The 25848-nt window shown below is 41.0% G+C and overlaps 1 protein-coding gene across 2 annotated transcripts in view; it reads right to left on the reverse strand.

The window, feature by feature from the left end:
* Positions 1 to 25848, reverse strand: part of PRKG1 (protein kinase cGMP-dependent 1) — an 895613-nt gene that overhangs the window by 105999 nt on the left and 763766 nt on the right. For both annotated transcript variants that reach the window (XM_034775036.1, XM_034775034.1), the window contains exon 8: positions 427 to 492. In XM_034775036.1, coding sequence (XP_034630927.1) covers positions 427 to 492 — 66 coding nt within the window. The remainder of the gene's footprint in view (positions 1 to 426; positions 493 to 25848) is intronic.

A 25848-nucleotide genomic window follows, 5' to 3' on the forward strand; every position in this document is an offset into this window, starting at 1 on the left:
CATAGTTTTCTTAATGAATATTTGCTAAAATGATTGAGCTAAGTAATTTCCCTTTATCCCCAGGGAATGATGATGCATACTGTCTATTTTAGGTAACATATACCTTGCTTGTGAGTGTGTTAAGAAAGTACTTAGCTGACAGTCCTAATGTCCACCGTTTGTATATATTGGCTAGAACCCCGGTGTTTTCTTAATTGGTCATAAATTAAATTGTATACAGGAGGGTTTTTTTAAAAGCATTATTCAGTTGCAGTTTAATAATATATAATATCTTATAAATGTATCACTCAAAGTCATTAATCAACTTTTTAAAATGAAAGTTAAACAACATCTCCCTGCAAAATGATCAAAGTCACTAGTTAAGAACTATAATGAGTATCAACTGAAGATATTCAGTATCGTATGATAAGAAAACAATATACTTACTCTCGGTCTATGACAAGACAAGTTACTGCTTCAGCAGCAATGACATTGGCTGTTCTGACATCTTCCCTGAAAGAAAAACGCATCTCTTAAGTAAGATATAACTTTCTGTTAACAATCTTTATACCTTAGAGTCATTATTAAAGTGTCTCATGAAAGAGATTTGTATGTTACACAGTTTTACGTTTAATTGATCACTGAAAAGTGTTCATAATTCACACAAGTTTTAAGCAAATTTAAAAAAATATTTTATACAAATGAAATAACAAATATCATCTCCCTTTCAGTCTCTTGGGTGTCTTGTACAAGGGCTAGGGACAATCACAGGCCAGGCACTTGAGTGAGTCCAGGGATTATTTCTTTAGTGCACCCTTGATGCACCCACTCCCATCCACACAATCCTGCTCCTTGGGATGGGTGCAAAATACAGCAGGCTACATCACATCCAAGGCATATTTCAGGATGAACTCTCTACTCTGTGCATTAGGGAGCTTGGGAAGGGACGGTGCCTTGTGGGAGGCTCAATTAGTGTGGGCTTTTCAAAAGCCCTCAGCATTGGCCTGACTCTGGTCCCATTGGTATTAATGGGAGTTTTACTATAGATGTTAGTGGAGCAGTTAGGCCATTCCTGAGCATTTTTGAAAATCCCACTCTCATTTTTAAATCCTTCTTCAGAAACTAAAATGTGTCATTTCAAACCATACATTCACCTAGAAATACATTCAGTTTACTTTCTGAATCTTCATTACTGAACCCTTTGTATCTCCTGCTGTATATCATACTGCAATACACGGCTACAGATTATAACATTTGATTTCAGTCAAACAAGTCCAGGACTTGAGTTAAGTCCTTAGCTGTTCATTAGTCCTGACTACGGCTTAGAATAAATGTCACCCTGGATGCAATGGTTTTCTTCATAAAAAGAGAGTTTAAATGTATTGAAATTTACAAATTATAAAGTGGTAAAAATAAAGATGGTTATGGTTTCAGTTTACAGTGATTAACTAAGTCATTATTTTTACAGATGAAAATTAATTGACAATTGAGTTGGATGCTCTCCATTGCTATGCACCCTGGCTAGTCTTTCTAACCTGGGCAAAGTGGGTGTAAAAGTCTATGACTGGTACTCATCAGAGTTTTTTTTTTTTTTTTAAGCACACTCTTCACATATGCATAAATGATGACAAAACAGTGGTGAATCAGGCCAGAACATGATATTCATAAGTTTGGAAAAAACTCAGTGTATTGAGCAAGGAGATATGTTTCTTGTCAATCTAAAAAAACACACACACATGAAATACATTTACATGGTGAGTTCATATTGTAGCAGGAGCAATGAAATTTATGCTGGTCTCTTTGTAGTACTGTTATGATATACAATTAGGAAAGCAAAACAATATTAACATTCGTTTATGAGGACCTAATTATGAAGCTGATTTTATATTAAATTTAAAAACCAAACAATTAAAGTTCATGTAATTGGAGACTCTTGTATCATTACTGTCATAACTATAAAGGGAAGGGTAATAGCTGTCCTGTGTACAGTACTATAAATCCCTCCTGGCCAGAGACTCCAAAATCCTTTTCCCTGTAAAGGGTTAAGAAGCTCAGGTAACCTGGCTGGCATCTGACCTAAAGGACCAATAAGGGGACAAGATACTTTCAAATCTTGGGGGGGGAAGGCTTTTGTTTGTGTTCTTTGTTTTGGGACGGTGTTCGTTCTCAGGGACTGAGAGGGACCAGACATCAATCCAGGTTCTCCACATCTTTCTAAACAAGTCTCTCCTATTTCAAACAAGTAAGTAAATAGCCAGGCAAGGCGTGTTAGTTTTCCTTTGTTTTCTCAACTTGTAAATGTACCTTTTACTAGAGTGTTTATCTTTGTTTGCTGTACTTTGAACCTGAGACTAGAGGGGAGTCCTCTGAGCTCTTTAAGTTTGATTACCCTGTAAGGTTAATTTCCATACTGATTTTACAGAGATGATTTTTACCTTTTTCTTTAATTAAAAGCCTTCTTTTTAAGAACCTGATTGATTTTTCCTTGTTCAAGATCCAAGGGGTGGATCCTGACTCACCAGGAGTTGGTGGGAGGAAGGAGGGGGAATGGTTAATTTCTCCCTGTTGTAGATCCCAAGGGGGGTTGGAACTGATTCACCAGGAGTTGGTGGGAGGAAGGAGGGGAATGGTTAATTTCCCCTTGTTTTAAATCCAAGGGGTTGGATTTGTTTTCAACAGGGATTTGGTGAAGGTTTTTCAAGGTTTCCCAGGGAGGGAATCCATTGAAAATGGTGGCAGCCGAACCAGAGCTAAGCTGGTAATTAAGCTTAGAAGTTTTTCACGCAGGGTACATTTGTACCCTAAAGTTCAAAGTGGGGATCTCAGTCCTGACAATTACCATACTATGAAGCTACAACATTAGATAACACTGGGGAAATTACTTTAGTGCAAGTCTCCAGGCTATGTAACAATGCCATAACATTTTCATTATATGGGACCTCATGATGAAATAACTATTACTCTGAATCTATTGAGACACTGTTCAGCCAAAGGGGATGCTGCAGAAGAAAAGCAGGTGCTCCCTTCCTGCAGACATTGAGAAAACTGCCTCCACAACACTCAGCTTCTGATGATGAAAAGCCATTATTAGGTAAAAATGAAACAATACCCATTCAGTTGTTTATATGCTACTATGGCACAACACTTTTAAAAAAAAGGAAATCATGCCATTACTATTATGTTAAAAACCTTAAGGTTCTGACCACCCCACAACAGGAAAGAAATTATTGTTGCTGTAGTATCACTAGCTGCATAATGTTATGTTTCTTTACTGTCGCACATACGCCCTTTTATCGCTGACTCTGTTAGCTTATATGCCATACGGTATGTACTGCCTTGAGCGAACAGATTTATTGGAACTGAACAGAGACAGGAAAGCTCAGAATTTCCTTGCTTTTTCAACATTTTGTAAGAACCTTTGCATTACTATACTGTAAGTTTTGTGCTTAATCATTTTTAAAAGGATATCATATACTTGGCCAACTGCCACATTACACAGTTTATTTAACTGGTGTTCAGCAATCCTGTTCTAGTTAAGATTAAATGCCTATTCAAACTTTCAAAAGCAGAAGAAAAAAACTGTATCTGTATTCTTAGCAGTACAGAAACATTAGTACAAGTACAGTATAATATGCATATTGACTTTAAAATACAGTACATATATTGTTCTACAACATATGTACACATTAATACCCATTCTCTTACTATTATACTAGTTAATGTTCAGGTTATAAAAATTGCATTCACATTGCACAAACATGCAACTGATTATTAATAAAACTTTAGACATGTTAAAATAAAACAAGTTTTCAAAGGTTTTTAAAAGTGTGCCATTTAAAGGTAGCCACTAGCTACAGTGTAGAACAAGCAAACAATCCAACATGAAATGATTTTTAAGTATTGTTTTGTGAACACTGACTCTGATATTTTCTCAACTTCATCATTGGACTCTTCCTCACTACTTCCCGAGAAACAGCACTCTTCATCGGAAGAGTCGCTTTTACTGTCTGAATAATCCATAGCTAGTGTTTGCATCCACCAATTGCCTTTATGAAAACTGCTGTTTCTTTCTGCCCAGCTCCTGCATCTTGTCCTCTGGACTAGCTCTGCAACTTAAAACTTCTAGGCTTGGAAAAGGTCACAGCTGCTGTGGGGATATCTACTGTGTATCACTGGGAACTGTAAGCAGAGTATATTGCTGAGCCACAAAGAAGCATATAGTTAATGTGAGAAGGCAGTATTCTCATCACTGGTACTCTCTCTTACAGCTCTGGTGCAATGTGCCTGCTGTCAACAGACACAGTAGCAAATCCTTTCTGCCAACACATACTTACGCAGACACCTGTTAACCTGCACATAGGGACAAACTAATCTGAATGCCAAATCCTTTTATTATTTTTTTGAATCGAGCTCAGCAGTTTCATATAATGCCACAAACGTATGTCTCTAGCCACAGGGTCAGCAGGATTCTTCTCCAGATTAAGATATTTGATAAAATGAACAGAAAATTCTAAAAGGAAATATAAGATCTAAGTTTACTAGAGCTTTTAAAAGTGTATTGTATCACTATAAATCAGGGTACTACTACTGAAATACATGTTAAGGGTCATTTTAGCGGTGAACACGTGTACATACAGGTAGAGCTGGGTGATTAATTTATAGTTCAGTGAATGTCATCATTTTTCTGCTGACAAATTGCCTACAAACAATTTTTAAACATAGTTGTGAATAGTTTCTGTGACTAATTCTTGGTCTTCCAATGAACTGCTCATTTCATATGTGAAATTTGCAGTTTTTATTGGAGACGTAGATTACGTGGTACATTTCTGTTCCCTGATTATGTTTACTTAGGGCTTGTCTACACTGCCCTGAAGTTTGGACTGGAGGGATGTGAATAGTAGCATGCACCAAACTGCAGTGTGTAACTCCCCAGTGTAGATGTTGAAGGTATGAACAAAAAGGTTCTTAGTCCTCATTAATATAATCCTGTTTGAATAGGATTACATTAGTGTGAATTAGGAACCTTTTAGCTTGTGCCAGCAGTATCCACACCGGGGAGTTACAGTGTAGTACTTTAGTGCACACTGCTATTCCCACCCCTGTACGCTGAACTGCAGGATAGTGTAGACACAGCCTTACAGCTGTGCCGCTGTAAGGTCTGCCATGTAGCCGCTCTTTGGTGGCAGGAGAGAGCTCTCCTGTTGGCAGAATTCAAACACCCACAACGAGCGGTGTTTGCTATGTTGGCAGGAGAGCCTCTCCTGCTGACATAGCATTGTCCACACCAGCACTTTGTCTGTGAAACTTATGTTGGTGAGGGCTGTGTTTTTTCACACCCCTGACTGACAAAAGTGCTAGTGTAGACAAAGCCTTAAATTGTAAATTTTGGGGGGCAGATACTGTCTCTTTGTCTGTGTTTGTATAGTGCCTAGCACAAAGAGGTCCTGGTCCATGACTAGGCTCCTAGGTGCTACCATAATACAAAATTATCAAATTAATGTAATCCTTAAAATAAATTGTACTGAAATAGACTATTTATTCAGTGAATAGTTGGCTTAAAATTTGCTGTTGTGTTACCAGTAAACTCAGTTCTAGAATATCTGTGGAAAGTGAACACAAAAAATGGTGCAAACACAATTAAGCAATTAATTTAAAAATGTGAATAGTTCTTAAAATGTTTTGCAGTATTTGCCAGTACTAATAACAATCAGAGGATTCAAAATGCTCTCTCATTACAGAGAACGTGAAAAGTGGTACATGGAACATAAAAAGAGTGTGTCTCCAATAGATTGTCACACTAAGGGCTTATCTACCCTGGCAATTTACAGCACTGCAACTTTCTCGCTCTGGGGTGTGAAAAAACACTCCCCTGAGCGGGATAGCTCAGTGGTTTGAGCATTGGCCTGCTAAACCCAAGGTTGTGAGCTCAATCCTTGAAGGGGCCACTTAGGGATCTGGGGCAAAAATCAGTACTTGGTGCTTCTAGTGAAGGCAGGGGGCTGGACTTGATGACCTTTCAAGGTCCCTTCCAGTTCTAGGAGATAGGATATCTCCATTAAAAAAAAAATGTCTTCACTGCAGAGTTAACTTGTGTTATTCATACTCCTCTTGAGTTAGCCTAGCTTGAGTGAGAGAGCAGCCACACTGTGAAACAACACCAGAGCTACACAAAGTGATGTGATTAGCAGCACAGTGACTGGATTAGCAGCTGATGAATTGAGCTAACTCGAGGTGTAGCCTGCAGCTCTATCCTCACTGCATTACTATCTCAAATGTCAGAAACACTCAGGCTGCAACCCATACTCCATAACAGGCCAATAACTTGAGTTTAAAGCACTACTTAACTGGAGATAGAGATTTTTGTATGTGGATGAGAAGTGGGTTAAGGGCAACACTTGAGTTATACTGCCAGCTAATACTGCAGTGAAGACAAGTCCTGTAAAAAGTTACCTACTAATTTGAGCTGGGCAGGAAATGTTTTTTCCCCCATCCTGCAAGATCTTGAGATTCTTTTCTTGTCCTAAATTGGGACACATAGTAGAAATCTTGAACATTTTTGTTAATCCATAATTTTTTTTCTAATTTCTATTTGCTTTGACTTATCTCAAATTACTCATTCTACAAACTCCAAATCAGGTATATTAAAAAGATTTTGACAAGAACTAGTGCACAGGGCCAGTGATGAAATAAAGAAAGGTATATTCAGGAAGTTATACTTTAGCATTTTAGGAACATCAGAATGTTGTTCTTCCTGCAAAAGACTAAGAAGTTTTCCTATGACTGATGAATACTGAAGCTTTATTTCCTTCTTTTTTATTTAAAAACTAAGGGTAAAATTTTCAAAATCACCTAGGTGACTTGGAGTCTAAGTTCCATTTTCAAAAGTAACATAGGTGCTTGAAATTTTTAACCTGGACCTTTTCTATGTAGCAAGAGCTTTCAAAAGGCAAACCAATCATGTCAGGTAGTATCTTCTTCCAGGAACAGTCCTGCTTTGGAAAGGGTGACTCTAAGATGGGTTGTCATTATAATTTTTCCAAAAATGAAAGTGGAAAAAAATCACAGCTCACAAGCTGGGCTCCTGCCATTAGCTACTGAAGTTCAAGAAATCAATTAACTGCTCTGGGCACCTTCTCTTTTTGCCACCCCAAACAAAGGGGGCAGGGATCAGTGGAATTTTCATTCTCTATATGCTCTCCAGTTTCCTTCAGTTTTTGCTCTTAGTTTCAGTGTCTGTGCTAGCAGTGCCATCAGAAGAAAGTGTCATTGACCCTTCCCCAGTACAAATACCAATGTAGATTGCCACATCTCTTTGTGGAAATGAAGTCCAACGATGAATGATATCTCCTGAAGCTATTACTGCCTGAAGGTTGCTGATGATCCTAAAAAGTGAGCCTTCACTCCCAGGCCCATCCATCATGCCACATTTGGGAAGTAGGGGGAGGAAATAGATTTAATTTACATTAAACCCCGTGCATATAATTTATGCCACATTTCCTAAAAACTTTTTTTATTATTAGTTACTGAAATATGGTTAAGCATAGATCTCCAGCTGAACTGTAATGAAGGTAATGTAACTATTCTTTTGGAAACCATCTGTGCATAACAAGCTACCATGTAATATTAGCAAAATTCAATTTGTATCCAACAAAGCAGAGCCGCATTAAATCTCGTACTGCAGGTAATTACTGGTCACTAGTGTGTAATTCATAGTCCCCCAGAGACCTGTAGTTTAGGTGCTTCTGAAATGCCTCTACTACTATTTAGAAATGTCTTCTCTTCTAATTCCAAAGAGGTCTTTGTTCCTCTTTTAAACTGCCGCAGGCTGCAAGACCACTTTCCAGATTATCCTGCAAATCAAGAGTACTTGAGTGTCTCCAAATCAAATTCTTCCCTCATTTTATGTGTTGCAAGGACTATGCTTCTTGTGATTGTTTACACTTTTAGAAAGATTTCCCCCTATATACTGGGGATATGTTTCTAAATATTATAGTTTTTTATAGCAGTGCAGATGCTGGTTAGAAAACCTTGGGAATACATTCTCACTTTGATGGCAATGTCTGAGCATAACTTTCAGTTAGCCTAAATAATAGTTATACACCTATCAGTGTGTAACCAAATATGAAAATAATTGTTCATCTAAAACCAGTGAAATGTGCAACCTGAAAAAGCTTCAGCTGTAATGAAATATGATTTTTTTTTAATCTAAGATACAGAATTAATACAATTGCTGTAGAAGAAATGCATTCAGTGAAATTACAACTTTTTGGAAGAAGAAAGAAATGCAATCCCAGAGACACTTGGTTATGAAACACCATAAATTTGAAGGCACAGACTGAAATAACATTAGAGGCAGCACTATGTACACTGCTATATAATTAGCTCATACAACAATTCACACCTGCTTTGGAAAAGGAAAACATTTCCTACAGCCCACCATTTCACTTCAGTCCAACAACAAAGTTTTATAGGCATTATTTATAGCTTCCTTTCCTCTACTCATTAAAAATAAGTTTTATGATTTACTGTATAGGCTGGAAAAAATGTACCAACCGCTTACAGTAATTCATACCTCTATTCCATCTGGTAGCATATAAACAGTACTTACTCTGGACTCCTGTATCAAATATTTAGCTGCATTCACAGTGGATTCCAACTGAAAAGATTTAGCCTCAGGGAGGATATTACAGGAAAGAGAGATAGCTGTGTGTGCTCCTTCTGACTGTTGTTATTTTAACGCTTTTAAAGTTAAAGATTTGGGGGTCACATTGAAACAGTTTTTTCCAGGAACCCTGTTGGGCCCAGCAAGATAACAGGTATTTCTATCCAAAATTTCTGCTCTTTCCCTTACTCTGCTGGAAGTTCTAAAATCATGCTGAGACTCCAGACACTTACTGCTAATATCACAGTAAATTTTAATTAAAAAAATTGTACTACACATGATGCTCTGAAATCCTGCCAAGATTGTATGTAAGACCTGTGAATTACCTTTTGTTTAATGACAGTTATGGATATTATTTTATAAAGAATGGATCAAAGGAAAATGCCAGGGTGCTTTTCATTCTTTTGTATTTGGAATGATGCAAATTAATTCCAGTCTATTAGAAATGTCTTATTTTAAATATTTTATACAAAAGCGCTAAAAGAAAAATATTATGACTTTGTATTGATTATATTTATTTTTAACTATTCATATTTATTTGGAAGGCATTGTGGCCTTCTTGACAGAGCCCTGGATTGGGACTCAGGAGGCTTGGGTCTATTCCCAACTCTGCCACTGGTTTGACGAGCAATCTTGGGTAAGTCACTTCACTGCTTTTGCCTCAATTTCCCCATCTATGTAACAGGGATAATGTTACTTACCTCCTTAGTAAAGTCCTTTGACATCTATGGATGAAAAGCATTATATAAGAGCTAGGTATTGCTATTATTGATACAGTAGATCTGAAATGATAGAGGACTGAATTATGTAACCAAAGCTATGTTGTTTTTTTTTTGCAATAGAGGGGGTTTATTTATTGTTATTGTCCCCATCATTACATATAAAGGGAATTAATACGAACAAGTGTTGGCAGTAATTGATACAAATTAAACTGACCCTAACTTCTACTACCTGCACTCAGTAATGGGATGTATATCCTTCTGAAACTCAGGCTTAAATAAAAAAAAAAATTAAAAAAAGTCAACGTGAACAACATGTGTTGCACTGATTCCCTAAAATTGTTAATCTTGGGCTGTGGTAAAGAGTAAGAGGGAGCAAATTTCAGTGCCAAGATCTTTCCACTGAAAATGCCCTGAAGCCAGGCCCCAGGAGTTCAGCCATGGGGGACAGACAGCAAGACGTGTACAAAATAATGTAACAGTCATAGCAGGGTGTGACGGGTTGGATCACAGAAACCCCCTTGGGAGCTGCCATCTGATGGGCCAAGACTACCTCTGCTCCTGTTTTCCCTGCCAGCTTAGGACTCCAGCACCCTGTCTTGCTGAGCCAGACACTCCCGTCTGCTCCAACACAGAGCCAGGGCCTGAATTACTTGCCCCAAAGCTGCAGGTTTACCTGAAAACAGCTCACAGAAGTGTGCTTGTCTATAGCACTCAGATGCCCAACTCCCAATGGGGTCTAAACCCAAATAAATCTGTTTTACCCTGTATAAAGGTTATACAGGGTAAACTCATAAATTGTTCACCCTCTATAACACTGATAGAGAGATATGCACAGTTGTTTGCTCCCCCAGGAATTAACACATACTCTGAGTTAATTACTAAGTAAAAAGTGATTTTATTAAATACAGAAAGTAGGATTTAAGTGGTTCCAAGTAGTAACAGACAGAACAAAGCAAGTCACCAAACAAAATAAAAAATAAAATATGCAAATTTATAGAGGATGAGTCAGCAGCGAACCAGCTGAGCGGCGAACAGCAGAGGCTAACAGAGGGAGTTTGCCTGGGGAGAGCTAACTGAGGCTTTCATCTGCAGGTTTCTCTGAGTAGTTCCTGCAACAGTTGAGGAAGCTCTTAAGAGGACGGTGATATGGAAGGTGAGCGATCAGCTGTTGTAACCTGCACAGGTTGTGCCATGTTTGTCTTTCTTCCACAGGACAGAAGCGACTTTGTCTGTACAAAGTGCAAGCTGATTTCCATATTGGAAGAGAAGGTTCGAGGGCTGGAGAAACGAGTATCGACTCTGCGTTGCATAAGGGAAAATGAAGATTTCCTGGACAGACGTCAGGAGATGCTTCTACGGCCACAATGTTCTGAAGATTCAGAGCAGGCGGAGCAGGGACAGAAGGATTGTGAAGAGGTTTGGCAGCATGTGACCTCCAGAAGGAGAAAGAGGAGCATCCATGCACCAGCAATGGAGATACAGGTGAGTAATTGTTTCCATGTTCTCTCTACAGGTACTAATGTGGAGAGTGGACTAGATGACCCATCTGAGGGAAGGGAGCAGAAGGAGACTCCACCGATTGGAAGGCAGAAGATGCACTGTCCTAGGGATGGGGGTTCCACGACCACCACTCCCAAGAGGAGGAGGAGGTTGGTGGTGGTCGGGGACTCCCTCCTTAGGGGGACTGAGTCATCTATCTGCTGCCCAGATCGGGAAAACTGAGAGGTCTGCTGCTTGCCAGGAGCTAGGATACACGATGTGACGGAGAGACTGCCGAGACTCATCAAGCCTTCAGATCGCTACCCCTTCCTGCTTCTCCACGTGGGCAGCAATGATACTGCCAAGAATGACCTTGAGCGGATCACTGCAGACTACGTGGCTCTGGGAAGAAGGATAAAGGAGTTTGAGGCGCAAGTGGTGTTCTCGTCCATCCTCCCTGTGCAAGGAAAAGACCTGGGTAGAGACCGTCGAATCGTGGAAGTCAACGAATGGCTACGCAGGTGGTGTCGGAGAGAAGGCTTTGGATTCTTCGACCATGGGGTGGTGTTCCAAGAAGGAGGAGTGCTAGGCAGAGACGGGCTCCACCTAACAAAGAGAGGGAAGAGCATCTTCGCCAGCACGCTGGCTAACCTAGTGAGGAGGGCTTTAAACTAGGTTCACCGGGGGAAGGAGACCAAAGCCCTGAGGTAAGTGGGGAAATGGGATCCTGGGAGGAAGCACAAGCAGGAGAGCACAAGAGGGGAGGACTCCTGTCTCATACTGAGAAAGAGGGATGATCGATGAGTTATCTTAAGTGCCTATACACAAATGCAAGAAGCCTGGGAAACAAGCAGGGAGAACTGGAAGTCCTGGCATAGTCAGGGAACTATGATGTGATTGGAATAACAGAGACTTGGTGGGATAACTCACATGACTGGAGTACTGTCATGGATGGATATAAACTGTTCAGGAAAGACAGGCAGGGCAGAAAAGGTGGGGGAGTTGCATTGTATGTAAGAGAGGAGAATGACTGCTCAGAGCTCCGGTATGAAACTGCAGAAAAACCTGAGAGTCTCTGGATAAAGTTGAGAAGTGTGAGCAACAAGGGTGATATTGTGGTTGGAGTCTGCTATAGACCACCAGACCAGGGGGATGAGGTGGACGAGGCTTTCTTCTGGCAACTAGCAGAAGTTGCTAGATTGCAGGCCCTGGTTCTCATGGGAGACTTTAATCACCCTGATATCTGCTGGGAGAGCAATACAGCGGTGCACAGACAATCCAGGAAATTTTTGGAAAGTGTAGGGGACAATTTCCTGGTGCAAGTGCTGGAGGAACCAACTAGGGGCAGAGCTTTTCTTGACCTGCTGCTCACAAACAGGGAAGAATTAGTAGGGGAAGCAAAAGTGGATGGGAACCTGGGAGGCAGTGACCATGAGATGATCGAGTTCAGGATCCTGACACAAGGAAGAAAGGAGAGCAGCAGAATACAGACCCTGGACTTCAGAAAAGCAGACTTTGACTCCCTCAGGGAACAGATGGGCAGGATCCCCTGGGAGAATAACATGAAGGGCAAAGGGGTCCAGGAGAGCTGGCTGTATTTTAAAGAATCCTTATTGCGGTTGCAGGAACAAACCATCCCGATGTGTAGAAAGAATAGTAAATATGGCAGGCGGCCAGCTTGGCTAAACAGTGAAATCCTTGCTGATCTTAAATGCAAAAAAGAAGCTTACAAAAAGTGGAAGATTGGACAAATGACCAGGGAGGAGTATAAAAATATTGCTCAGGCATGCAGGAGTGAAATCAGGAAGGCCAAATCACACTTGGAGTTGCAGCCAGCAAGAGATGTTAAGAGTAACAAGAAGGGTTTCTTCAGGTATGTTAGCAACAAGAAGAAAGTCAAGGAAAGTGTGGGCCCCCTGAATAAGGGAGGCAACCTAGTGACCGAGGATGTGGAAAAAGCTAATGTACTGAATGCTTTTTTTGCCTCTGTCTTCACGAACAAGGTCAGCTCCCAGACTGCTGCACTGGGCAGCACAATATGGGGAGAAGGTGACTAGCCCTCTGTGGAGAAAGAAGTGGTTCGGGACTATTTAGAAAAACTGGACGTGCACAAGTGCATGGGGCTGGATGCGCTGCATCCAAGGGTGCTAAAGGAGTTGGCGGATGAGATTGCAGAGCCATTAGCCATTATTTTTGAAAACTCATGGCGATTGGGGGAGGTCCCGGATGACTGGAAAAAGGCTAATGTAGTGCCCATCTTTAAAAAAGGGAAGAAGGAGGATCCGGGGAACTACAGGCCAGTCAGCCTCACCTCAGTCCCTGGAAAAATCATGGAGCAGGTCCTCAAGGAATCAATTATGAAACACTTAGAGGAGAGGAAAGTGATCAGAAACAGTCAGCATGGATTCACCAAGGGGAAGTCGTGCCTGACTAACCTAATTGCCTTCTATGATGAGATAACTGGCTCTGTGGATGAGGGGAAAGCAGTGGATGTGTTATTCCTTGACTTTAGCAAAGCTTTTGATACGGTCTCCCACAGTATTCTTGCCGCCAAGTTAAAGAAGTATGGGCTGGATGAATGGACTGTAAGGTGGATAGAAAGCTGGCTAGATCGTCGGGCTCAACGGGTAGTGATCAATGGCTCCATGTCTAGTTGGCAGCAGGTTTCAAGCGGAGTGCCCCAAGGATCGGTCCTGGGGCCGGTTTTGTTTAATATCTTTATTAATGATCTGGAGGATGGTGTGGACTGCACTCTCAGCAAGTTTGCAGATGACACTAAACTAGGAGGCGTGGTAGATACACTAGAGGGTAGGGATCGGATACAGAGGGACCTAGACAAATTAGAGGATTGGGCCAAAAAAAACCTGATGAGGTTCAACAAGGACAAGTGCAGAGTCCTGCACTTAGGACGGAAGAATCCCATGCACTGCTACAGACTAGGGACCAAATGGCTAGGTAGCAGTTCTGCAGAAAAGGACCTAGGGGTCACAGTGGACAAGAAGCTGGATATGAGTCAACAGTGTGCTCTTGTTGCCAAGAAGGCTAACGGCATTTTGGGCTGTATAAGTAGGGGCATTGCCAGCAGATCGAGGAACGTGATCGTTCCCCTTTGTTCGACATTGGTGAGGCCTCATCTAGAATACTGTGTCCAGTTTTGGGCCTCACACTACACTTCTGGTAGTGTGGGGCCCAAAACTGGACACAGTATTCTAGATGAGGAAAAATTGGAAAGAGTCCAGCGGAGGGCAACAAAAATGATTAGGGGTCTGGAGCACATAACTTATGAGGAGAGGCTGAGGGAACTGGGATTGTTTAGTCTCCAGAAGAGAAGAATGAGGGGGGATTTAATAGCAGCCTTCAACTACCTGAAGGGGGGTTCCAAAGAGGATGGAGCTCGGCTGTTCTCAGTAGTGGCAGATGACAAAACAAGGAGCAATGGTCTCAAGTTGCAGTGGGGGAGGTCCAGGTTGGATATTAGGAAACACTATTTCACTAGGAGGGTGGTGAAGCACTGAGTAGTGGGTGGGCCTGGGTCCCCCCCTTTCCCCCTTGCCTTGCACCCGGCTGACGGAGCGGCCATCTAGAGTTGCACCAACCCCCTGCCAAGAGGGGAGTGACTTTGAGGGTGCAGTTGGCCACATCAGCCAGGACACAGAGAGGCAGTTGATTGACCCCCCCCGCCCCTGGAAGGGGGCGAGGATGGACTAAGGGGCACTGCCGGAGGGCAGTGGCTCAAAGAGGACGCCGTGAGCTTGGGAGCTATGTGGGTCCGGACATGCCAACCGAGGGCGAGACGACGGACGGGACACCATCAAGAGAGGGCGCTCCACTGGACAGAGCTAATTCCTGAGATAACCAGCAGGAGGCGCCAGGTGGTGAGTCCCAACCCCGTCACACACACCAAACCAACCAAACAGAGATTTTGATTTTACCCCACTGGCTAACCAGAAGTCATATAAGCAATTCTCTCAGATACTTCAGTTTCCTTGTATCACTACCAGCACCACTCCTTATGGGGATGAATGGTTATGAAAACCAATACCCCAGTAAAAGAAAAAAGCTTCTCCCAATCCCAAAGGATCAAGCCCCAGACCCAGGTCAATATACAAGTCAGATCTTACTCACAAATCATGTTGTTGCCAATCCTTTAGAATCTAAAATCTAAAGGTTCATTCATAAAAAGAAAGAAATATAGATGAGAGCTAAAATTGGTCAAAGGAATCAATTACATACAGCAATGGCAAAGTTCTTGGTTCAGGCTTGTAGCAGCGATGGAACAAACAGCAGGTTCAAATCAAGTCTCTGGAGTACATCCATAGTTTGGATGCGTCATTCAGTCCTTTGTTCAGAGCTTCAGTGTAGCAAAGTTTCTCCAGAGGTAAGAGGTAGGATTGAAGACAAAATGGAGAAGATGCAGCTGCCTTTTATATCCTCTGCCATGTGGAAGGCCACCTCTTTGTTCTTACTGTGGAAAATCACAGCAGCAAGATGGAGTTTGGAGTCACATGTCCATGCATGACTCAGTTCTTTACAGGTAGAGTAGCCATTGCTCACATGTTACCTTGAACATTCCCAGGAAAGCTCCTCTTATGTGGATTGGAGTCTCCCAAGGTCCATTGTCAGTTAAGTGTTTCTTGATTGGGCACTTAATGTGAAGAATTATTTCTCAAGAAGCTGACCAATTGTTTCACTAATGCTTCTTAGGATCAAACACATTGAGATAGAAGTACATAGCCAATATTCATAACTTCAAATACAAAAATGATATACACATACAGACAGCATAATCATAACCAACAAATTACAACCTTTTCATAGGCCTGGTCCACACTAACCCCCCACTTTGGACTAAGGTACGCAAATTCAGCTACGTTAATAACGTAGCTGAATTCGAAGTACCTTAGTCCGAACTTACCGTGGGTCCAGACACGGCAGGCAGGCTCCCCCGTCGATGCCGCGTACTCCTCTCGCTGAGCTGGAGTACCGGCGTCGACGGCAAGCACTTCTGGGATCGATCCCAGAAGCTTACATCCGGACCAGGAAGTAAGTATAGACGTACCCATAGACACTTTACTTGACCTCCTTTGTACAAGATTTGGTGCAACTATAGGACCTTCGTTGCAACAACCATCTATACGGTCACCGTTCATGTCAATAACATCACAGGCATTGATAGATACAGTTGTCTTGGCAGGTTACAAATGGGAAAAAAAACAGTTGCTGATGTAATCTGGTGCCAAACTGTTGAGGATCCTGAAGACTGGGCTTGGGCTTTGATTTGGACCTAGAAGCCAATGGTGTATAAGAGGGAAGGGGACCTCTCATGGATTGGTAACTGGTTAAAAGATAAGAAACAAAGGATAGGAATAAATGGTCAGTTCTCAGAATGGAGAGAGGTAAATAGTGGTGTCCCCCAGGGGTCTGTACTGGGACCAGTCCTATTCAACATATTCATAAATGACCTGGAAAAAGGGGTAATCAGTGAAGTGGCAAAATTTGCAGCTGATACAAAACTGTTCAAGAAGCGCTACAAAAGGATCCTTCAAAACTGGGTGACTGGGCAACAAAATGGCAGATGAGATTCAATGCTGATAAATGAAAAGTAATGCACATTGGAAAACATAATCCCAACGATACATATAAAATGATGGGGTCTAAATTAGCTGTTACCACTCAAGAAAGAGATCTTGGAGTCATTGTGGATAGTTCTCTGAAAACATGCACTCAATGTGCAGCAGCAATCAAAAAAGCCAACAGAATGTTGGGAATCAGTACGAAAGGGATAGATAATAAGAAAGAAAATATCATATTGCCTCTATATAAATCCATTGTATGCCCACATCTTCAATACTGTGTGCAGATGTGGTCTACCCATCTCTTAAAAAAAAAAAAAAAAAAAAAAAATTGGATTTAGAAAAGGTTCAGAAAAGGGCAACAAAAATGATTAGGGGTATGGAACAGCTTCTGTATGAGGAGAGATTAATAAGACTGCGACTTTTCAGCTTGGAAAAGAGACGACTAGGGGGGATATGATAGAGGTCTATAAAATCATGACTAGTGTGGAGAAAGTAAATAAGGAAGTGTTATTTACTCCTTCTCATAACACTAGAACTAGGGGTCACCAAATGAAATTAATAGACAGCAGGTTTAAAACAAACAAAAGGAAGTATTTTTTTCACACAATGCACAGTCAGTCTGTGGAACTCTTTGCCAGAGGATGTTGTGAAGGCCAAGACTATAACAAGGTTCAAAAAAGAACTAGATAAGTTCATGGAGGATAGGTCCATCAATGATTATTAGCCAGGATGTTCAGGGATGGTGTCCCTAGCCTCTGTTTACCAGAAGCTGGGAATGGGCGACAGGGTTTGGATCACTTGATGATTACCGCTTCTGTTCATTCCCTCTGGGGCACTTGGCATTAGCCACTGTTGGAAGGCAGGATACTGGGCTAGATGGAGCTTTGGTCTGACCCACTATGACCGTTCTTATGTTTATGTTCTTATGTGTCCAAGATGATACAGCCAGAAATTAGCAGAGCCAGAAATAGAACGGAGGGCTGCCAGACCCTCTCTTTAACTATTATGTCCTGCTACCTCAACTGGGCCTAACTTATTCCCTACATAAAGCCACACATAGAGGGGGGAACATGCTATTCCTAATTGTGTCTTATTTATATTATTGTCACTATTTAGACACCAATGCTACAAGTCGTAACCCTTACACCCATACAGAAGATTCTTTAATGAAACCCCACCTGGGTAAGTGCCTGTACTTGTGTGTTTATCTGCAAGAGCAGAGCAACACTTAACTCTTTTTTCTTAAAATATTTATATGGCTGATCTGTTATAACTTGGCTTTTTTACATGTCAGATGTTTTGGATCACATATTCTTTATCTAAGTGTTAAGCAGTGGTTCTGTCTATTAAAATAAACACCTTCATATACCAAAGCTAGCTGTACTCATTAGAAATAATAAAATATTTTCCAATAAAGAACATTTTGGTAACATTTTTTTCTAAAATTAATTGATAGTTTTTTAAACTGATTATTTATTTAAAACAATATTTCTACTCAAATGCTAGTTAAGGTGAAATGGTTGCAATGGGATATTGAAGTGTTATTTACAACTTCTCCTTTATGGATGTCAATTACAAGAAAAAGTTGTGCAATTATTTTTTTCTGCTGGTGACATCTGTCTCCTTGGCTCACACCAATAACAACTCTAATAGAAGGTGGGATTTTTTTTGAGGGGGCAGGGCTTTGAGTCTCTTACTGAGATAGGCTGCTGATTACTTTCTATACTTCAAGATTTTTCTTCTGATAACTTTAAACAATCATTTATTTGATTATCCGTGGAGGTTTTAAAATCAATAAATAAATGAAGCCACTAGATCCTTGAATGATAATAAGTAGACTGAGCTTCTTGAACGTATTCTGGGCTCCTTGCATTCCTCCCTCCCCTCCCCCTCCTACTAAGAACCGTTGCACCACACAGAGTGACCATGGGCATTGCACCAGGCATCATGGAGCACAGTTCCATTCCCTCCTCCTCTGCCCCACAAACTTCCTGTGTGCCACTCCTCATTTCAGGGGCTGCATGCAACTCCCCTCCTTTAGGCTAGGGGTTCTGTGTGTTCCTCATATCTCTCCCCTCATCCCATTGTTCCCCATTCTCTCTCCCTGGCAGAAGAGAGTGGATGACCCTGGCATTGGGAGGAGGAGAGGTATGGGGGAGCTTCAGGTACAGGAGATGGGGGCATGAGAAGAATGGGGGAACACTCAGAGCCCCTGCCATGGGGGCGGGAGAGAATGAGTGGGGACCTTGGTAAGGGGGAGGCACACTCCCATGAAGGCGGAGATTGGGGAGGAGTTGCAGAGAGCCCCTGAAATAAAGGCGGATGGGAGAGTGGCACACAGGAAGTTTGTGGGGTGGAATGGAGAGGTGCAAGGAGCCCTGATATGTGCAATAAGCTCAGCTGACAGAAGTTACAAAGTGGGCGTGCCCTTTGTAGTTAAAGACTATTTAAAACCACAATCCTGGAGCCTGCCAATGCAGTTGCACAGCAAATAATAGTGCAGGAATATAGATAGGAAAGACTTGCTGCTGCCTTTCCTTCAGCAGTATTTTCCTTTCTCAGACTGCAGTTTTACTCAGTCACATTTCAAACAAGCTATGTAAGACCTGTGACTCCCCCCCCCACACATCCCACATCCAATAAAGCACAAAATTCACTGGAGCCTTGAAACCTTCCCACTGACAGGGCTAGCACTAACAGAGTTTGTACTCTCTTAGCCTCCTGTGCAACTCAGGTTTTAACTTGGCAGCTCTTAAACCTCATCAGCATTGTCTAATTTAGATTTATTTTCCTAAAATGTCACACGATAATTTCTTTATTTCAGTGCTTACTTTCTATTTTTCTATGGCAGAAGAGAGTGTTACCTATATTTTACCTTGAAGTGTGAATGCCATGGCAGGTAAGCTCACAGACAACAAGATGGGTATGGAGTTGCTTACCTTTTCCTTTATTAGTTAAAACATTCTTGGGGGGAGGTTATATTTTTATGAAACTATTCAAGTAAACCTTTGGACTGCCATAGTGATTCAAAGTCTAGATGTAACAATTATAAATCAATATATTTAAAAAATATTGTGAACGATCCCTTTCATGACTGAGAATATTATTTTCAGGGCTTCTTTGAACTACTAATGCTTCAGTTCCTTTGAGATACAATTGAACTTCAAAACACACTGGCTGTCAATTCAACAGTATTCTGGGATTGGCCCAATTTCTATCTAGTCATTAATGGTACAACTTTCACTTTCATTTAACAAACAGAAAGTGGATTCTCCTACAAAGCCTTGGCAACATCTTAACAGATTTGTGAAATGTAAGAAATACATTTAAAAATAGTCAATCAGTTAATGAGTGCTGTTGAGTACTTAGTCTTCAAATCTTCATCAACTGATAGCAGGATTTCATTAAACATTACTAGATGCCTAATTTATGTCTTTTTTTCTTCTAATTCAATAGAAAACATAATGGGGCAGATTTTATGGTCTGGCTAAGCAGGCTGTGCTGGTTTAATTGATGCTCAGCCATGGCCAAGCCCTTCATCCAGACATGCCCAGTACCCCAGAGATCTTACCGAGGGGGAATCCCCTATAAGATATTTAAGATGGTTTGAAGACTTCTTTGCAGTCTTCCCTGGCTTTGTTGGATGACCTCAGGGAGGTCTTAGGCATTTCTATTGTGAGTTCTGCCTCTAACTTGAAGAGGTGAAGGTGCTGAATCTTTAACAGAGGCTTCCTTTATCCAAAAGATTCAATCTAAATAGGCATTAATAACAACAAATTAAAAATAAAAGCATTTGTGACTAAATATCCCTTCCCCTTTCAATTGTTCAACTTTCATTCTCCTGACTCTTAAGATTCACCATTTAACTAGTTCTCTAGTCATCCCAGAGTCTTCAAAACCAAGATGGGACCTGAATTTCTAATATAAACTACAAGCAGAAAAAGGCTTTAAAAATAACAAAAAGCAATCTTTCCAGCTATTATACATCATAAAGAAGCAAAAAGGGGGCAAAAGTTGTTTTTCCTTTGAGGGTCACCTCGAGAAAAATATTTTTGATTCACATCTTTATATGCACAATTTTACTAGTTAGAAAAGTAATGACATGGGTCCATTTTACACTAGGTGTTGCTATAAAATACATTATTATTATATATGTGCTCTGATGTTTACTGGGAAGAATGGTTATGTGCTATTTGGAGCGCAGTCTGGTTACACTCAGGAAGTACAGAAAAACCTGAAGGGAAAAAAAATCCATTTCCTGAAGATTGAAAAAGATACAAAATAAATTAGAAAAAATTGAAAGAACCAAAAGAGGTTTCTTATTTTATTTGCATCAAAGCTAGACAAGTAGAAGGAAGTAGTTTCTTGGCAGTACTTCCAGCCTTTAGCAACCAACAGCAAAATACATTAGAGAACACACACACACACACACACACACAATATATATATATATAACTAGAAACTGCTGACTTCCAAGTCATTCTCTTATAGATCATCACCATGGTCTCAAACCAGACCAAACATTCCAGAGCCCAATTTATGGATAAATGTAAAGCCAACCTGTACAGCAATTATTACACTCCTTCACATTCTCTTAATGAAAAAGCATATATACAGTAGATTGTAAAATCTCATGCAAATGAAAGATATATGTAGATCATACCACAGAGCTATATTTTAATAACCCACCTATTAACATTTGTACAATCTATAGCATTATAGGTGCACATGGCACTTTATATAACAAGTGAATGAATTTACAGTCTAAACTGATCACCACAGGACATGTGGGGGTGGGGGATATAATACAGAAGGGAAATAGAGGGAAGAAAAAGATTGAGGCTGCTCTCATGGTACAGCATACATGTTAATTACAAGTTTGAGTTTATAATTATTATTTTTATTTTAGATTACTATTTACAGAGAATTAAAAGGATTCTTGTTTTAGGGACTGGGGTGGGGAGTGTGTTTTGAGGAGGGATTTGGAGGAGTTGAAAGCTGCAAAGGATGGGGGAGGCTAATTCAGGCTTAAAAATAAGGTAGAGGAGCACTTGTACAAGGAGACATGGAGTGAAGCAGAATTGTCAGTGTGCAGGGTCTTAAGCAGAGTGGTGCATATCAAATGATGTGATGTAGGCAGGAGCAGAGCTGGAAAGAGGACAAGGACAAGGAATTTGAAAGTGAGGAGAAAGGGGTGTATGAAAGGGGGTGATGTAACACGTGAAGATGACTGTTAGTGTCATTTTGGATAAACCAGAAGAGAATAAAAGTGTCAGAAATGCCCAAAAGAATGAATTTATAGCAGTCCAAATGGGAGATAATCTAGATGTAGACAGGATTTTGGAAGTGTGTCTGGAAAGATACTTTGGGTTTTGGATATGTTGCGAAAGAAAAGGGTAATAAGACCATCATGGGTTGTGTCTGCTGAGCATGGCACTGAAGGTGCTCCCTGCCTCAATTTCCTTCACATGGGTTTTCTGTCTTTTCTGGGGATTCACATGGCTGAGCCCTCCAAGGGGTTCAATCCCCCTTTGAGGTAACAAAAGTCCAAAAAAAACCAAAAGTTCCTTTGCTCCACTGGGGTTCCTTGTCAGTCCGCCCTTTCGGTTTATTTCCCAGTCTCTCTCTGCAGGGGCAACTCCAGGCACCAGCGCACCAAGCGTGTGCCTAGGGTGGCAAGCCACGGGGGGCAGCCTGCCAGTTGCTGTGAGGGCTGCAGGCAGGCGGCTTTCAACGGCGTGCCTGTGGGAGATCCGCCGGTCCCGCGGCTTCGGCGGCAATTCGGCGGCAGGGACGCCGAAGCCACGGGACTGGCAGACCTCCCGCAGGCATTCCGCAGAAAGCCACCTGCCTGCTGTGCTTGTGGCAGCAAAATATATAGAGCTGCCCCTGTCTCTCGGGCTCTGAAATAGAACCCTGACTCCCAGGCTCCTTCCCTGGGGAGTCTCCTCCCAGGGTCTTGCAGACCCTCATTCACAGTCTTCCACGGAAGTCTAAAGGCTCTCTGTGGCCCCACTCCCAAACTATCTTTCTCAGCTCTTTTATATGGCTTAGGTATTTCAGGTTGTCACCTGACTTCCATTAGTCCAGTTCCCTCAAGCTGAGAAGGAGCTAATTAATTATGCCACAGTTAGGGCTTATTGAACAGGGTTGGCTAGCCTCAGGATTCCTGGCTCTTAAGGGCCAAATCACACTGTTACACAGACTGAGACCAATCGGATTTATGCTTGGACAAGAGCACGTCAAGGAAAAATCTCAATGTTGCATGAAGTAGTTATGTTAATTCAACAAGAGGCACTCTTCGCTTTGAGTCACTCAGAATAAAATAGACGCCCCAGCAAGGTGTAAGGAGTGCAGAATTAGGCCAATGGTTACAGTTTGTAAGGAACTGAGTCTTGGTACAGAGAACATAGTTTCTCCTCTAACAGTGAGATAAAGATGATCAGATATCAGAAGAGTTTGCAAGATCTCCCCAGAATGACAGAGTATTAAGTCTTAAAAGAGAGAATTTTAAACTCAGGATATTATAGAAACCTCTTCATTTTGGTTAGCGAGAAAGACAGAGCTTCTAACAAGAGAATGAATGGAAGCTCCATTTCACGAAGGAATTAGAGGCCCAGAAAACTAGGTTAGCTCTGGTGGCTTGACTTGGAATATCCTTGGGCATAAATTTTCCTGCTAGTTCCTAATTTACCTGTGTGACCAAGCATGTGGAGATGTGTGCCAGAGGCTATGACTTTACTGACAAAAAAGGTGTGTTTTTACCAAGGGATAATGTTAGTAGAGGCAAGGCACTACAGCGAGGTCAACCACGGGCATGGGGTATAGACTGACCTTGCCTACCTAACTTAAAGTAAAATCTGTAGGTACCTTGTCTCCATTTAGGATTTTATAAAGAGAGAATTACTCTGCACTAGTTATCTAGCTATCCTGTTGTAAAAACATAGTATCGACAAGGCACTGTAGTGTTACCATAAGGTAAACGAGGCTAGGTCAATCATGGGACTGGGGTGTATTGCTTACTCACCTAGCTACCTTACAGTAAAAACTATAAATGCACTTTATCCATTTAGGATTTTACAGAAAAGTAATTATTGCACTGTTAAAAAAAAGCCTTTTTCTTCCCTTTTAGAAGGAGTTGAAGTGCAAACCCTTTTATCTCTCTTTTCTTCATTACTTTGAAGTGAATGAGATTGTGAACCACAGGGGTTGCATGCTATCTTACTGGCTATTTACCATAATAGAGAAGGAAGTCACAACAGTCAGAGGTTTGCTTCTAAACTGACTTCAACAGACCTTCCTTTGAAACTAAGGGACAGCTGCAGAATGAGCAGTAGCATACTAGGAATGGTGCCTGTCAGAAGCAGAAATTGAGGTGAAGATGTGGTAATGGAAGATTTGGAGTGATGGTGAAATATTCAAACAGAGAAAACATATGGGTGACTGAGCTGCCAGATACCTGAAAGACAGGTATCAAAGGTAGTTTACCGCAATTTAAAGCGCCCTTCAGGGGTAAATCCCAAACTAGCTTCATATTGGTTTTGTTCATAATTACGGATAATTATATTTTTCTTTATTATCACATGCCTATAAAATAAGCCACTCCTCCACCTAGATTTCATAAACACATGCTTGGGATTAGAGTGGGGCTGGGTCAATACACCTCTACCCTGATATAATGTGACCTGATATAACACGAATTCAGATATAACGCGGTAAAGCAGTGCTCGGGGGGTGGGGGTGGGGGACTGTGCACTCCGGCGGATCAAAGCAAGTTCGATATAACGCGGTTTCACCTATAACGCGGTAAGATTTTGGGGCTCCTGAGGACAGCGTTATATCGGGGTAGAGGTGTACTTTTCTAGCATGGCTGTTTAGGTCAATTCTTTTTATGGCTGATCTGGTCTTTCTCTAATGGCTTTTTTTCACAGTAGATGTTTTGGCTTAGATATTACCATTCTCTGCACGTTGTAGTCTTATAATGGAAAACTGCATTGCTGTCCAATAAAAAATCCTTCCAAAAATACACTCTTTGCATTTAATTTTGGAATCACTGTGTCTCTATTTATTAGAATAATTGATGGTGATGTGAAAAGTCTTTTTTCATTATAGTCAAGGATAGTGCATGTATCCATTTTCTGATTGACTCAATTAGTAAACAGTATAGCCAAGCCTAATGCAGAACCTTAAACTCAGAACCCAACCCATTTACATTTCAGGCTACGTGGATTTAACTCTCTGATTCCAGAATTTCCCCAACAGTGTTGCTTTAACATCTAATTTGAAAGTGGATGTGGGCTATTTTCTGGTTCTGATTTGGCTGTATTTGAAATCCCACAAGAACTAATTATGATATTTTCTTCACTACTGGCTATACCCTCTAAGGCTGATTTGGTTTTAAGCTTGAACCCTGAGCCCCAGCCATAATCTAATCCAGATCTAAGCACAATGTTTAGTAAACAATGCTTACTGGGCCTGATCCAAAACCCACTGAAGTAAATGAAAATAATTCCAATGATTAAAATGGGATTTGGATAAGGCCTATAATGGTTAAAAATCCTGCTTTCAAAAAGCATTGCTAAATCCAGATGGATATGGAATCCTTACATTAAAACCCACAAGTTTTCAGTCAAACATAACATGTATTATTATTTATTATTTTAATTACCATAGTGCCTAGAAGTTCTAACCATGGACAGGACCTCATTGTGCTAGGCAACTGTACAAACACTTCTTGCCTTTGCTATTCTTATTTGGGTAGCGTTATCTATCTATTAAAATACTAGAAAGAAAGCACAATATAGGTAACTAAAAAAGATGGAGGCTATTCAACTCTGTTGTCTCCAAATACTATTGTTATTGCAGATACAAGAAAAGCTCAGTTTTTGATGAACAACCTACTTTAAAGATGAACAACATACTTTATCTTCATGGTATTAACAACATGAGCCAAATCACAAAACATTTGAAACTTTGTGAGAAAGTACAACCCCAGCACCACTCCCCGCCTGATTCCCTGACTAGGTATTCAGATAAGCAGCACCTGTACTTTTGTAACCTTATCCAAAGTGAATGGAAACTGTGAACATTTAGTGGCTCTGGTTCACACATATTGACTTTGCTTTATTATAATGTGCACAGTACTAGCTCAGAAGGGCTGACCAGCCAACACTTAGTTATCCCGAAGTAAAGAAAAGCATAAACTTGGAGGAAGAGGTGCACATATAAGCAATTCTGGATGTTACAGCAACAATCAGCTGTGGCCTCACAAACAGTAGGATAGCAGGTAGCAGAATGTTTAGTTTCCAAATAAATACTGCTCTGAACACCAGTGCTGTACTTTTTAAAGAGTATGTGCAAGAAATGAGAGTGGCAGGTAAAGAACCAAATCCCAGTAACATTACCAATATGTGCAGAATGCATCCAACAG

The sequence above is a fragment of the Trachemys scripta genome, chromosome 7 (assembly GCF_013100865.1).
Source record: "Trachemys scripta elegans isolate TJP31775 chromosome 7, CAS_Tse_1.0, whole genome shotgun sequence".
In the NCBI taxonomy this organism is placed as follows: domain Eukaryota; kingdom Metazoa; phylum Chordata; order Testudines; family Emydidae; genus Trachemys; species Trachemys scripta.